This window comes from Perognathus longimembris, chromosome 2 (genome assembly GCF_023159225.1).
Source record: "Perognathus longimembris pacificus isolate PPM17 chromosome 2, ASM2315922v1, whole genome shotgun sequence".
Lineage (NCBI taxonomy): Eukaryota > Metazoa > Chordata > Mammalia > Rodentia > Heteromyidae > Perognathus > Perognathus longimembris.
The window spans coordinates 139,352,020-139,367,450 of NC_063162.1; the positions used below are offsets into that span (position 1 = coordinate 139,352,020).

The window sequence follows — 15,431 nt, forward strand, 5'->3', positions numbered from 1 at the left end:
TACTTGCAGTATACTTTGTGACCTTTGCTTTTAAAAACCACGCTATGTATACTGATGATCTAAAAATAAAAGTGAGGGGCTGGGGATATAGCCTAGTGGCAAGAGTGCCTGCCTCGGATACACGAGGCTCTAGGTTCGATTCCCCAGCACCACATATACAGAAAACGGCCAGAAGCTGTGGCTCAAGTGGCAGAGTGCTAGCCTTGAGCGGGAAGAAGCCAGGGACAGTGCTCAGGCCCTGAGTCCAAGGCCCAGGACTGGCAAAAAAAAAAAGAAAGAAAGAGAAAGAAAGAAAGAAAGAAAGAAAGAAAGAAAGAAAGAAAGAAAGAAAGAAAGAAAGAAAGAAAGAAAGAGAGAGAAAGAAAAGTGAGGTTGTATGTGCTGTCAGTCAAGAAGGTAATGATTGGGGCTGGGGATATGGCCTAGTGGCAAGAGTGCTTGCCTCGTATACATGAGGCCCTAGGTTCGATTCCCCAGCACCACATATACAGAAAATGGCCAGAAGTGGCGCTGTGGCTCAAGTGGCAGAGTGCTAGCCTTGAGCAAGAAGAAGCCAGTGACAGTGCTCAGGCCCTGAGTCCAAGCCCCAGGACTGGCCAAAAAAAAAAAAAAAAAAAAAGAAGGTAATGATTAGCTGGGCCTGTAATGCTGGTACTTGGGAAGTTATGACCAAAGAGTCTCAAGTGCAAGTGGACCTTGGCTCCACTGCAAGTTCTAGGCCAGCCTAAGTGACATGGTAAACACAAAGGAATGGGGAAGGAGGGAGGGAGGGAAGGAGGGGTATAGTTCATTTGAGGCCAGTTTTATGAGCTATGCAGCTGCCTGGAAAGGAAACTCATTAAAAAAGGCAAGGGAAAAAGTTAAGGGGGAATTCCATCTAGGACTTTCAGCTCACTCTTTGAGCATTCTCCTGGTTTATGGTTTGCAGTGCTCACTCTAGCCTATTGAGAGTAAAGCATGCTTTAGGCTCTTTTGTAAAAGAGACTAACATTTCTAGACGGCCCAGTAAATAGTCCATCCCCTAAGGCACTGTGGAAGATTTACAAATGATAACACTAGGTTCCTGTTTGAACACAGACAAAAGTTTTATCTCTGCCATGTAATATTTTTACCTCAAAAATATTCCTAAAACTTAAATCTGTCACTCATCCACCTAAAATGCATGGTGAGGTACTTGTTTACACTTTATAGTACTCTGTGATGTGAGGTTTTACAGAAACACAAAAGGCCAATGAAGTCGTGGAAATCGAATACAACTGCACTAGTGTCGTTTATCATACTTCCCGCCCCACCTTCCACTTGACTTTCATGTCTGCCAGGAGCTGAACTGGCTGGACCATAAGGCTTTTTAGTAGGTGATGAGGTTTTAGCCAAGCCTCTGGGAGGATTATTTGGGGAAAGGGGGGAGGAAAAACAATCTTAATGAGTCTCCTCTAGATTGAGGGCTACACTATCCATCACAGGGTATAAAACTCTGTGCCTGCCAATTTTCACTATTTGGAGATAGGACCCTAAAGCTACTGGCTTGAGAACCAGGGCTTGCTCAGACCAGTTTTCATTTAGCACTATTTCCTGAGTAATGAATGCAGTTGTCTTTCTATAGCACTGTGCTGGGATAGTGTCCGGTTGACGCAAAACCGGCCTCTTATTGTGGCAGTAGCCTAGGGAAACAACTGTTCAATTTTTACTTGGCTCCTATTTTTTGTTTGGCTCTTTGGTACATGCTTTACACGAATCTCTTCTGTTCTTTCTGTGTAGCTCAGTGTGTGGAATAATTCTTCAGTTTTAGATGCTCCAACCCCTTCTGGATCTACAGTCTTTTACCCTCAAACACAGCAATAGTCCAGACTAATAAACTGTTTGGAAGACATCAAGTTAAAAAGCATCATAGAGATGTGATTTTAAACATGGATGTAAACCTCTTTAATTTGCCCTCTGCTCAGTGTAAGCAGGAACTGTGAGAGATACTGAGAACTAGTTCTTGTGTTTAATGTCCCAGATCTTATGGGTTACTAGGAAAACTGTGAGAAAATAAAGTGCAAGATAATATGTCACAAGTCTGCAAGAGAGAGAGACCGAGTATTACCTGCCTGTGCTTTGATGGGTGGAGTGCTAAGTGCTACGTTCCTCCATCTGTCTACACTACAGCTCTCTGAGTTTTATTTATCAGGGAACAGAGGCTAGAAGTTATCACATTTATTTCTAATGATGGTAAGAAGTGAGAGAATCAATTCTATATCTTTTGGGAGTATCCTTCAACTAGTGTTCAGTGTTTCTTGGGGGAAGGGGAAGCACGGTTCCTAATAGAATGCTGTCAAATAAGTATTATTGAGCATCTAAGACTTTAACCTGAGTATTGAGTGGGACAAGCATCAACTGCCTTCTGCAGAGCATTACAGTTTCTATCATATGTGACATTTTAGAGAAGGCATTCTACATAACACAATGAAGACATACATTATATGTAATCACATGTATAATACTTAGAAGATATATATATGTACATATATAAATACACAGAGATATTCTATGTAGAGATATAATACATAATTGCTTCAGTAAGCAAGATTACCATAGAAAAGAAAGTAGGTCTCTGCCTCCTTATAGTCAAATGTAAAGTATTAATTTCATATTCAGAGAACACCTATTTTTCTATGGATACACACACACACACACACACACACACACACACACACACACCACTTTTCTTTGTCTTCCAGTTCCAACAGCCTTATCCTTTTTAACTACTGATAAATATTCTTCTAGATTTCCCACACTCCAGTGTTATGTTTTAGTATTCCTTTCATTTGCCCTTCTTCCTGTGGGAATGGACAAAAGAAAGCTCCCATCCAGAGACAGCAATGAAGTCTCGCTTTCCCACTGCATATGAAAGGATTCATTGGCTAGGATCTGTATTTGCTCAAGTAGGCTATATTTCTGTAATTAGTTATAAACTAGTCCGTGGGTGTACAGGATCTAATCTAAATAATATGTAGTATGTTCCCCATCCTTCCTAATCAAAATTCCATTGATCGAAGAACAATATCAGTCTACATGTTGGTTTTCAAAATTCATTGACTGCACTAGTTCAAACCCAGTTGCTAGTTATTATTTGGGGACAGAAGTAGAATAGAGAGTAAAATGAAGAACATTTCCCAAACCTATGTCTTAAATTTCATCTTTGTGTAGAACTAAAATGAACTCAAAACTAGGTTATAGATGGTTTGCATGGTAAGAAGGTACCACTAACTAGGTAGATAGACATCAGAGATAGAAGCCAGTGTCTGTTGGGAAAGAATGAGTATAAAAGACACTATCTTGGGAAAGAAGGCAATCAAAAGGACTTACCAAGAACTTTTGGCTAAGAATAATTAAATAGGAAAATATACCTCCATCCTAAGAAAATTCAAATTAGATGTTAATAAGATAGAAGATACTTTATCAGTGAAGATACCTACCTATTTTAGAAACCAGTAGGCTTCATAAATAATTAATATATTTAACAAACATTTATCAAGTCTATAAGGCTCTGGAGTGAGGAAAGATTAACCGCTCTAGGTTTGCAAATAATTCAAAGGAATGAATAAAAAGTAGGAGTACTAGTACAAAGAGATTATAAACACTTAGAATATAGGTAGCAAGCAGTAAGTCTAACTTGAAGATGTGGTGTTTTAACATCTGATATTGTTTAGTCTGCTCCCAGTGTTAAGGTATCTATTACTATATGCACAGACATTTGGAAAGAGGAAGTACACTAGAGAGGGGAACTAATTCACCGTGACCATCTCTGTCTCATGAATTATATTTGTTTTGTTTGTTTATCTTTTGGATAGTACCTTATGTTTTTTTGCCCTGGGCTGGTCTCAGACCATGATCCTCCTACCCAAGCCTCCCAAGTAACTGAGACTACAGATGTGTGTCACTGTACCTTACTTGTTAGTAGAGATATAATCTCACTAACGTTTGCCCTGTTGATTTCAAACCAGATCCTGCTGGCTTTCACTAAGAGGCTGAGATTCAGCCATGAGCTACCACACCCAGCCTTCAAATTGGTTTATACCCCGGTCTTTATTTGTGTATTGGTGTTTGAACTCAGGACCATATGCTTACTAGTGCTTAACACTTGAATCATATACACAACAAATCATCATTCCTTTTTTTTGATGTGTGTGGGGGGGGGGGGGTGCGGTGCGGTCCTGGGGCTTAAACTGAGGGCTGAGGTGCCGTCCTTGAGTTTTGTTTCGTTTTTGTTTTTTTGTTCAACGCTAGTACTCTACCACCTGAGCCCCAGTTCCACTTCCAGATTTCTGGTGGTTAATTGGAGATAAGAATCACAAGAACTTTCCTTCCTGGGCTGGCTTTGAGCCACAGTCTTCACATCTCGGCCTTCTAAGTAGCTAGGCTTATAGGCATAAGCCATCGTTCCTATTTTTATTTCTTTTGAAAGTGCTTAAAGGTCCTCAAAAGTATAATACCTAATAACATATTGCTTTGGAAGTCAAGAAGATGCTACTGGGACAATTTTCTAAACAGGAAAATTGAAGATTGGAAATCAAATAATATTTCATATTAAAAGAGAGATCATTATGTGGTATCTCTCTCCTCTATACACATATATTAGGAAACTTATTGTATCAAAATTGATCTCCTAAGACATTTCCCATGAGAAAGTCTCATGAGATTTTTCTCATGGATCATTCCAAGTGTCTTCTAAAAAGTTTCAATTCACAGAACTAACCATTCGTTTCCTGCTGCGATAACTGTCTTTCCCTCTTCACTTTATCACTTGCGTGACAGCTGATCCCAGCCTAAGCTAATATTGTAACAATTTTAGATAATATTGCAGATGCACAAGGACATTCTCCTATAAATCCGTTAAGGAAGTCACAGTAAGTTTTCATTGAAAGTGTAGCAGCTGCATCCTTGAAAACAGATGCTCTTCTGGGTCTGAATGAGTCCAATTTTGACTAATTTTAAGACCTAAACAGATTTCAGTCTGGTTAATATTAGGATATGGAGCCATTCGAGACATCCTAATGTCCTCGACTGATTGCTTCCCATGACAGTTAGTAGGTTGTCTTTCCTTGAAAGATGCCAGGTATTTAACATGCCAAGGGTTTTATGTGAGTAGAAATGAGAGGCCCCAAGTTGCTGCTACAGCTTGGTGGACTGACTACTTGTGAAATTTAAGAGGCTTCAAAAGGCAGTGCAATCTGTACAAAGAGTACTCAGGCTATAGAATTAACCAGAATTACTTTATGGCATATTTCTGTAAGATTCCTAAAGAGTGCAGCAAACCAGCTCTAATGAACTGTTTCTCCATTCTTCCACTTTGCACTCAAGAAATGGTGAAGCAAATTATAGCCGTAAGTGGAAGTTGTTCCTTCTTTTTCCTGACCTTTATCAGTCTCTTATAATGTGAATTTCTTGTCATTTAGGGTTTGTCGATTAAAATTCTTAATTCAGCTTTATTTTAGAACACATTGTGACTGAGCTTCTGCAATGCCTCCAGTTTATTCTCCTAGCTTTGACAATAGCTATTATAATATAGGAATATGTGATTCTTCCCCTAAAGTCATTAGTGGTCTCGCTGGAAGACATACTAATAAACAAAATGATGTTAGTGCAATCTGATAACTCTTGTACTGGAATTGTCAGGGGTGGGGGACTCTAGAGGAGCCACTGACCCTGCCCTAGAATGTATAAATAGTTTTGAAAGAGGAGTAAGAGACATTTCAGGTATGAAATACTGAGACATGGTGATATAATTAGGATTGGGATGGGATACATTAAAAAGAAAGAAGAAAGTGGTAAGAGACGGAGAAAAACAGAGAAGTTTTTCAGAGAACAGAAACTATCTGGCAGGGGTAATAAAGCTTTTGCCTTGTATTCACGAGGCTCTGAGTACTGTTGAAAAAGAAAAAGAGAAAAGAGGAGAAGGAATAGTACGGTGACATCATGGGAAGCCTTGCTGAGGCACTTGGTCTTGATCATATTAGCAGTGGGAGACATTGATGTGACTTACACAATAAATCAATGCAGTCATATTTATGTTTTGGATAAGTAACTCATGTTGAATTACATTTTTATAAAAGGTCAGGCAAGAGACAAAGGCAATCACCTTCCTGTGGTTGTACCTACACTATCTCTGTAATCTTATCTGAGTATATTGGAAACTGTGTATACTGGTATTAGAAGTAGGAAATTGAAAGGGAATACCAAAATTGAGAGACACAGGGTAAAAAATGACAAACAACTACAACAGCAATACTTGCAAAACTGTTTGGTGTAAGTGAACTGAACACCTCAGGGGGGAAAAGGGAAAGGGGGAGGAGGAGGGGAGTATGAGGGAGGAGGTAACAAACAGTACAAGAAATGTATCCAATGCCTAACGTATGAAACTGTAACCTTTCTGTACATCAGTTTGATAATAAAAATTTGAAAATAAATAAATAAATAAGAAAAAAAAAGAGACAAAGGCATCAGCAAGGAGACTTCTGCATCAAGACATTGATCATGTCCTGCCCAGATTGCAGTGGTCCAAAGAAAAAAGTAAGGCCTAAGCCAAAGAAGGGGCAATAGATGTACAAAAGAGAGAATAAATATTAAGAAAATATTCAGCAAAAAAATGCTGGAATGGAGTAAAACATAATATGTGCTTGTATATAGTGTAGATGCTTAAATCACTAAATCGCTGATAGGAAGGGAATTCAGAATAAAGAACATATAAAGAACTGAAGGAAATGCCAGAAAGGTCAAAGAGCTCCCAGAAGAATATGATGCACATTAGCCAAAAGAAGATATGACTTCAAGAATGGGCCAGTGAGACAGAAAGCTTTTAGGAAAAGAAGGCTGAAAAGCACTCAGTGCATTTGGTACCTAGAGAACTATTGATCATTATTAGAAAGTAATTCTTAATAGATGAAGGCAGAATTGAAACTATGTTGCATGGAAGAGTTAATAGAAATCAGGACTATGGAAAAAGTAAGTGTTGACATCTCTCAGTCACACTAAGGATCTGAGGGTACAAGGCAGGTGCCAGCGGCTCACCCCTCTTCTCTGAGCTACTCAGGAGACTGAGATCTGAGAATCCTGGTTCAAAGTCAACCCACGCAGAAAACTCTGTGAGACTCCTTATTTCTAGTTAACCAGCAAGATGCTAGAAGTAGGTGTGTGGCTCAGATGGTACAACACCAGCCTTGAAGGAATGCAAAAGACAAGCAAGAATGTGAAGCCCTGAGTTCAAGCCTCTCCAGTACCAATGGGCTGGTGCGCGCTCTCTCTCTCTCTCGCCCTCTCTCTCTCTCATATATATATATATACACACATACATACATGCACACACATATGTACATGCATGCAAACACACACACACACACACACACACACAGAATCTGAGGTCTTTGTGAAAGAATTCTTAGGGAGTAGGTTGGAGAGAGGGCCTGAGGAAAGTGACGTGAATGTGGAAAAATCACTGAGAAAGGGGAAGAGCTAACCAAGCACCAATGAATGGACAAGCAAGGGGCTGGGAATATGGCCTAGTGGCAAGAGTGCTTGACTCATATACATGAAGCCCTGGGTTTGATTCCCCAGCACCACATATATAGAAAATGGCCAGAAGTGGCGCTGTGGCTCAAGTGGTAGAGTGCTAGCCTTGAGCAAAAAGAAGCCAGGGACAGTGCTGAGGCCCTGAGTCCAAGGCCCAGGACTGGCAAAAAGGGGGGGGTGGGCAAACAAACGCTATCAAAGGCTTTCTTTTTTAAAACAATTTAATTGTCAAGGTATGTACAGAGGGGTTACAGTTACATACATAAGGTAGTGAGTACATTTCTTACCAAATTTGTTACCCTGTCCCTCATTTTTTCCCACTGTCCCTCACCCAAACACCCCCCCACAATTGTACAGTTAATTTCCAACTTATTGTCTTGTGAGTATCGCTGTTGCATTGGTTCAAAGGGCTTTCTTTTTTAAAAGAATTAAAATGGAGAGCAGTTAATTGGCAATAATCTGCCCTTTTTTTGTTTGATTCTCCTGCCAAAGGATGAATTGTAGAAATGACCCCTTGGATGGCATTTTGGGGTAGTTGTGAAGAAAGGAGAAGATTCGAGGGAGTGGAAGTTCCTGGTGGAATAACTCTGAGGGGTCCATCCTTGCTGAGAGCCTTAAGGGGGAGGGAATCCCCCATGAGAGAAGTGGGGATTGCAGCATCAAGTAGCGGATTTGAGGGAGTCAAGTGTATAAGAGAGCTGGAAGAACAGTTTTGATCAGAGAACACTGTAAAGGACTTAACATTTCAGAGACTTGAAAACAGGATTTAACATGGCAGCAAGTTGGCTTTTGATTTGCCATGCTTTAGAGATATGTTCATTTTCCTAATCGAACATGACCTCTGAAGGAAAATGGTTCATGATGTTGACCAGAGTAAGACCAGACTCTGTCTGATTCTTAATCTTGTCCTCTCAAGTCAGAAAAGGGGGAAACAGCCTCTCCTCTTATTTTATTTTATTTTATTTTATTTTATTTTATTTTATTTTATTTTATTTTATTTTATTTTATTGTCAGTCATGGGGTTTGAACTCTGGCCCTGGGCACTGTCCATTAGCTTTTCAGCTCAAGGCTAGCACTCTACCACTTGAGCCACAGCACCACTTCCGGTTTTCTGGTGGTTTGTTGGAGCTAAGAGTCTCACAGACTTTCCTGCCCGGGCTAGCTTTGAAACAAGATCCTCAGATCTCACCCTCCTGAGTAGCTAGGATGACAGACGTGAGCCACCAGTGCCCAGCCCAGCTTCTCCTTTTAACAGGAAAAACAAAATCCTTCCCAGAAGATGCTGAGAATGATACTGTTCATTCCTAGCATTAGGAAAACTGTTCAATGTGTGTGTCGTAATAAAAAGGAATCAAAGCACTAATATTTGTAAAGCTACCTGTGCACTGGGCTAATGCACAAAGAGTCCCTAACATAAATGTATAGTACAAAAGGTTGTGTGTACATATATGTATGTGGTCCAGTAACCTAATTTTTTAACTGTAATTTCCCAGGCAGATTCTATCACCATTGCCTTTTTGTAGATTTCTGTTTGACATTAGAAAGTGAGTTGATTGTTTTCTGTTGCCTTTGTTTGGTATGCTCAGCATTTCTCTGCTCAACATATTCATTCTCATAAAGAAAACTTGGTAAATTTCAGTAATCCTTTAGGAGTTTTCAGGCCAGCTTTTTAGTACAGCTTTGAGCATAATTTTCTGTGATGCTTTAATAAACTCTTCATGTTTCTGCTATAGATTACAATCAAACAAAATGTATAGCATGTCACTTCGAAATTGCTCTTAAATTTTTAGTTTTACTTGGCAGCTGAACTTGCTGTTGGCTCACTTTTATTTTTTTAATTATCACATTATGAAATTCAATGTTTATATCATAGGAAAGGGAAATGATTTTTAAGTTTTCTTATTGGACTTTATCCAAATATGTCTTTGATAGATCTTGATCAATTAGTGTAGGTTTGGACCTTCGACCATGAGTGACATCTCAAAGTCTGATTTCTGCTTCTTCTCACTGATGCATAGATAACTTTCCATGTTGTAGTTGGGATCACATGTCAGAGAAACCCAGGGCTTAAAAGCCCTAAAATGCTTTGAAACATTATAATAACATTACTAATAGTTGCTTTCATCTAGCCTTCCATATGAAACATTATAAAGATAGTGATCTTGCCTTGTGATCAAACAACATGAATAATGATAACGTTAGAGAGAGGTAGAGTGTCACTCATTCAGACGAAGCTCGTCAGCATCCAGGATGATACCAAAGCTGATAATAACATGAAATCCATACTCTCACATGCCCTTCCTCCTGTCAGTTCCCTTGAACAGCATTCACTTTTTAATGTTTTCATTATGGAATTTTTACTTATGATAGTCTGGTTCCATAGAAGAAAAGTTAATGTCAAAAGTCTGGATCTCTTTCTTGTTTGGACTGAGCAAAGTCTATAGGCAGAGCATTGAAGGACATATCAGATGTCAACACCTTACCTTGTGCCATGAACCTGCCTCCTGAGTTCGTGTGCCTCACTAGATTAGTTGTGATCTAAGTTCTTGGAACATTTGTACCAAAGGATTCAACATCTTCTGACAGAAAGAAGGATTTTCAGATAGAAAAGCAAAAAAAAAAAAAAAAAAAATATATATATATATATATATATACTGACAGTTGGAAATTGAACTTCAAGACAGATGCAATTATCTTATAAATACTTCATGGCCATAATTAATCATAAGACTTAACCTGGACAAATAAAATGATAAAGAATACTAATAATTGCGTGATTCTGATGTGTATGAATATTGACTATATTTCATGTGCTGATGTAGTGTTTTCCCATATTAATCCATTCAACCTTATAACATATAGCTAAAGCAGAGAGAGAGTTTAAGTAATTAAAACTTTTGGTCATATAAATAAGTCAGAGAGAGAGAGGACTCAAATCTAGACTCTAGAGATTAAAATAAATTTTGAACAAAATAGCCAAATTATTTTTGTGATCACTGCCAAACTATGAGGAGTTTAGCAGAACTCTACCTTCAGAATTCAAGAGATGAATGTTACTTACAGCTTTGCTCTTCAGCCTTTCTTTTTTTTTTTTTTTGCTATTATTATAAAAGTGATAGACAGAGGAATCATAGTTACATAGTCCAGTAAAGTACATTTCTTTTGGACAATATTATCCTAAGTCATCTTCTGAAGAAAATGTACAAGTGTTGTTTAATATTTTTATAAATTATTTTAGGGAAATAACTAAAGTAGCTTTTTCCAAGAGGGTAAGTGATTGAGCATAAGTTAAAAATGAATTAAGTTGGAATGCAGCCCACTAACACACTCATGCATGCACATGCACACACACACACACACACACACACACACACACACACACACAGCAAAGATTTTAAACTTCAGCATGATGCCTAGGAAAAAAGCAAAGTGATCAGTCAGAGCCCTCTGGAGTATTCTTTTTAGTCTTGAGTCCTACATTCCAAGGGAAATGCAGAACAACTGGAATATTTTTGTCAGTAAATTTTAGGAATTTACTTTACCAAAGTAAAAGAGGTAGCTCTGATACTTGCAGTTGGGATATGAGAATTGCAAAGTTTTGTAGACCCTGTGCTAATGATGGGGAGTTAGTGAGCACAGCGACAGAGATAGAACAGGATGCCTTGGAAGGTATTGTGCTTCCTTTCATAAGCATTTATGTGACTGTGCAGTGAAAAGGTAATGAGCCACTGGAAGACCCAGAGGAGACACAAGCAAAGACCACACTGTCCACATGACAGCTAAGGCCCCTTCCAACTGCAAGAGTCTGTTTCGATCCTTCAGTGAACTGATTCAAGCCACATAACTGAGAACAGAATGAAGTACAGTAGTCTACCATGCCTTAGATTTTTAAATTATTTATTTATTGTCAAAGTGATAGACAGAGGGGTTACAGTTTCATATGTAAGGCAGTGGGCACATTTCTTGTATAACTTGTTACCTCCTCCCTCATTTCCCCCTCCTCCCCTCCTCTCCCTCCCCCTCCCATGAGTTGTTCAGTTGGTTTACACCAAATGGTTTTTTAAGTATTGCTTTTGGAATCGTTTGTCTTTTTATCCTTTGTCTCTCAATTTTGATATTCCTTTTCCCTTCCCTAGTTCTAATACAAGTGTATACCATATCCAGGGTACTCAGATAAGATACAGTGATAGTACAGGCACAACCACAGGAAGGGGATACAAGAGGAACAACAACCAAGAAAAAAGCTATGTTTTCACATGGCAACAGTGATGTAACACTCATTTCCATAACATGGAGTTCATTTCACTTAGCATCATTTTATGTGTTCATAAGGGCATAGCTATTGGGCTCTTGTGATCTTCTGCTATGACTTGCCTAAACCTGTGCTAACTAGTCCTATGAGGGAAACCATAGAGTCCATGTTTCCTTGGGTCTGGCTCACTTCTAATGCTGCCAACTCTGACAGCCAAATTAGTAAGAACAGGATGAAAAACCAAACGTTGTACATCACAGCTATGGAGTGAAATGATGGCTGTTCTGTCCGCCCTCTTCTTCCAGTGCTTTCTCCCGCTCTGGAGAGCCACGTGCACATGGACCTCCCCCCTGTGTCTGAGCAGATCATGCAGACGCTGAGTGAACTCGCCAAGTCTTTCCAGGACATGGCTGACCGCTGTCTGCTGGCCCTGCATCTGGAAGTGAGGTAGGACCCAACCAAACACAGAGATTTTGTCATGCCTGTGTCCGGTGGTAGGGGATGGGCTGCTACAAAAATGTTTGGTCATTATTGTTGATATTCTCTTTTTGGTACAGTGATTTTTAGTGTTATTCAATCACCATTAAAGAATTTCAGCACATGCTGCTTTGTAAGTGTGGTAATTCAGAATTTTGTCTGAATGTTCGTGCCAGTTGGCTGGCTAATTGATTTTAAAAGCCCATGGTTTTCTGTGCTTACAAATGAAAGTGGTATTTCCTCACTTAGAGATACATTATATTTGGAATTAAAATGAGTACAGTGTCTAAAATACAGTAAGTACTCAGTGTGATAGCTTTACAAACAGAATTGAATTGTCACTGATATTTTTTTTCTCAGGGAAACATGTCAAGGGAGTTACAGATACAAGAACCCAAGTCCTGTCTTTCAAGGAACCTAAACCCCAAATGAAGAGATTAAGTTAAAAGAATCATGCAAAAACATGGTTTCAAAGATGCCAGATTCTTGGCCTTGTATGCCTTCCTCTGTTGGGTGGATATTCTGATTGGCCTTGGTCTCCTCTAAAACCTCAATTGTTCATTCATATGAACAGTTTTTTTCTGAGTGTCTTCTTTGTGCCAATCGGTATTCAAAAAATTGGGACACCGTAATGAACAGACATTCAAGGTGCCTACTCACATTGAACTACCTTCTAATGGCGAGAAATAGACAATGACTATATAAAAAAGCTAATTTCAGATAAGTACAACTAAAGCAATAAAGTAACATAATGAGACCAATTGTGCTATTCAATAGAAAGATAATGTGAACTATAAGTGGAACCACATAGATCATTTAAATTTTTTTAATTGAGTGTTTCTAATCCAAAAATGCTAAAGGCAAAATTCTCCCCAGCCATTCGCTGATGCCTCACACCTGTAATCCTGTCTACTCAGAAGGCTGAGATCTAAGGAGGAGGATCTAAGCCCGTGAGAGTCATGAGTCATCTCCAATTAAGCACCAAAAAAGCCAGAAGTAAAGCTGTGGCTTAAACACACACACACACACACACACACACACACACACACACACACACACACACACACACACTCCTCAGATTCTGTAACATTTCTTTTTTTTAAAATTTATTGTCAAAGTGATGTACAGAGGAGTTACAGTTTCATACATAAGGCAGTGAGTACATTTCTTACCTAACTTGTTACCTCCTCCCTCATTTTTCTCTCACGTTCCTCCTTCCCCCACTTTCTCCTCTCCCCCTCCCCACCAAGTTGTACAGTAGGTATACAGCATATTGTCTTATAACTAATGCTATTGCATTGGTTTGCCCTTTACCCTTTATCTCTCCATGTTGATGTTCCCCTTCCCTTCCCTAGTCCCAATAAACACATATACAATACCCAGGGAACCAAGATCAGTTCCAGTGACATCAGAGGTAAAACCAGGGAGAAGAAAAACAAAAGAAAAAGGCATAATTTCACATGATACATTGAAAATAACAACAACAATGATAAACCAATTATTTCTATTACTTGGAGTTTCTGTAACATTTCAAAGGATACAAAATCTGGGGAGTTCTGGGGATCTGATGCTCTTAGTAAATTCTATACAAATATTCCAACCTCCTAAACACTTTTGGTCCCAAATGTTTCAGATAAGGGATACTAATCTCACTTGGAAAAAGGAAAAGGGAAAATAAATAATAATAATATATAGTGTACTTTAATTCAGTCTATCCAACTATTATCATTTAACATGCACGTATTATAACAATGATTGAGGTATTTTGTATTTTTGAACTAGGCCTTTGGAATGTGGCTCATGTACACTGGCTAGTGCACAGTGTCTGGGGTTAATTAGGAAAGGAAGGTATTTTTAGATATTTGAAGGATAGATGGCAAAGTGATAAACAGGAGTCATCTGTACAAAGACCTGGAAGAAGGAAGTTTCAGACCAAGGGCACCACACTCCCAAAGGGCCTGAGGCAAACACAGTCCCAGGCAATGTTGAGAAACTGGTAGGAACCCGATGTTTTCGTAGCTGAATAAGCAAGGAAGGTGTGAGGTCTGAAGAATGGAGACAAGAGATAGGTTGGAGTCTGAACAGGTAGGCCATGACACCTGCACATCGGAGTGTCTTACCTGCCAAGTGAAGAGTTGAGATTTTCTTCTAAGTGTATTGATTTTGTTTTTTTTTTTTTTTTTTTTTTTTTTTGGCCAGTCCTGGGCCTTGGACTCAGGGCCTGAGCACTGTCCCTGGCTTCTTCCCACTCAAGGCTAGCACTCTGCCACTTGAGCTACAGCACCGCTTCTGGCCGTTTTCTGTATATGTGGTGCTGGGGAATCGAACCTAGGGCCTCATGTATCCGAGGCAGGCACTCTTGCCACTAGGCTATATCCCCAGCCCATCTTCTAAGTGTATTGAGAAGCTAGAGGATGACTCTTAATGGTTCATGGGAATCTATAAAAAGTGGAGGAAAGATGTAAACGAGTTGACATTTTTTAAAGATTAAGTGGCAGAGAGAAAGAAATGTGAGTGACAGGTGGAAGGGGTAGGTAGGAGCATCAGAAAGGCAGGGGCAGTTGTGGGAAGTGTTGTATTGAGTATTATTAAAGACAACGCTGATAAGACTTGTTGGCAGTTTGGGTGGGATGCAGGGGCTCGAGGTCTCAAGGAAAACTACCACTTTGGGGGCTTGAGTATCACTATGCATGCTAAGGCTGTTAACCTGAGGTGGCACCAGCTGAAGGAGAAGGTTTAGGGAAGGCAGAAATCAAGAATTCCATTTTTGGGATGCTCAGTCGGCAATGCTCAGGTAGGTAGCAGTGTCAGGTAAGCAGTTGGGTGTATGCTTTTGAAACTTCAGGATCAAAAACCTCAATGATATGGTAATACATTTCCTTGCACATTATTCTAGAACATTATTATTGGAAGAACATTGTCTTTTCATTTGAAGTCTTTACTAGACCTAGACTTTGGATCATAGTTAAGCCATTGGGATATGTCGACACTTAGGTTAGACTCTGGGTGGCTTTCAGGGTGTGCCAAGACCACTGTTGTGTCCTTTGGGCCTCTTCTGTTCTTCATGACCTTGCCCAGTGAGTCTCTGTTTTGTTGCTTGAATAGAACAAACACAGTAGCATTGCAGATTTGGAATCTATTTTGCTCAGCATTG

The 15,431-nt window shown here is 39.4% G+C and overlaps 1 protein-coding gene across 1 annotated transcript in view; it reads left to right on the forward strand.

Moving 5' to 3' along the window:
• Exoc4 (exocyst complex component 4) overlaps positions 1 to 15,431 on the forward strand; it is a 669,227-nt gene that overhangs the window by 590,251 nt on the left and 63,545 nt on the right. The window contains exon 15 of the mRNA XM_048340247.1: positions 12,106 to 12,247. Coding sequence (XP_048196204.1) covers positions 12,106 to 12,247 — 142 coding nt within the window. The remainder of the gene's footprint in view (positions 1 to 12,105; positions 12,248 to 15,431) is intronic.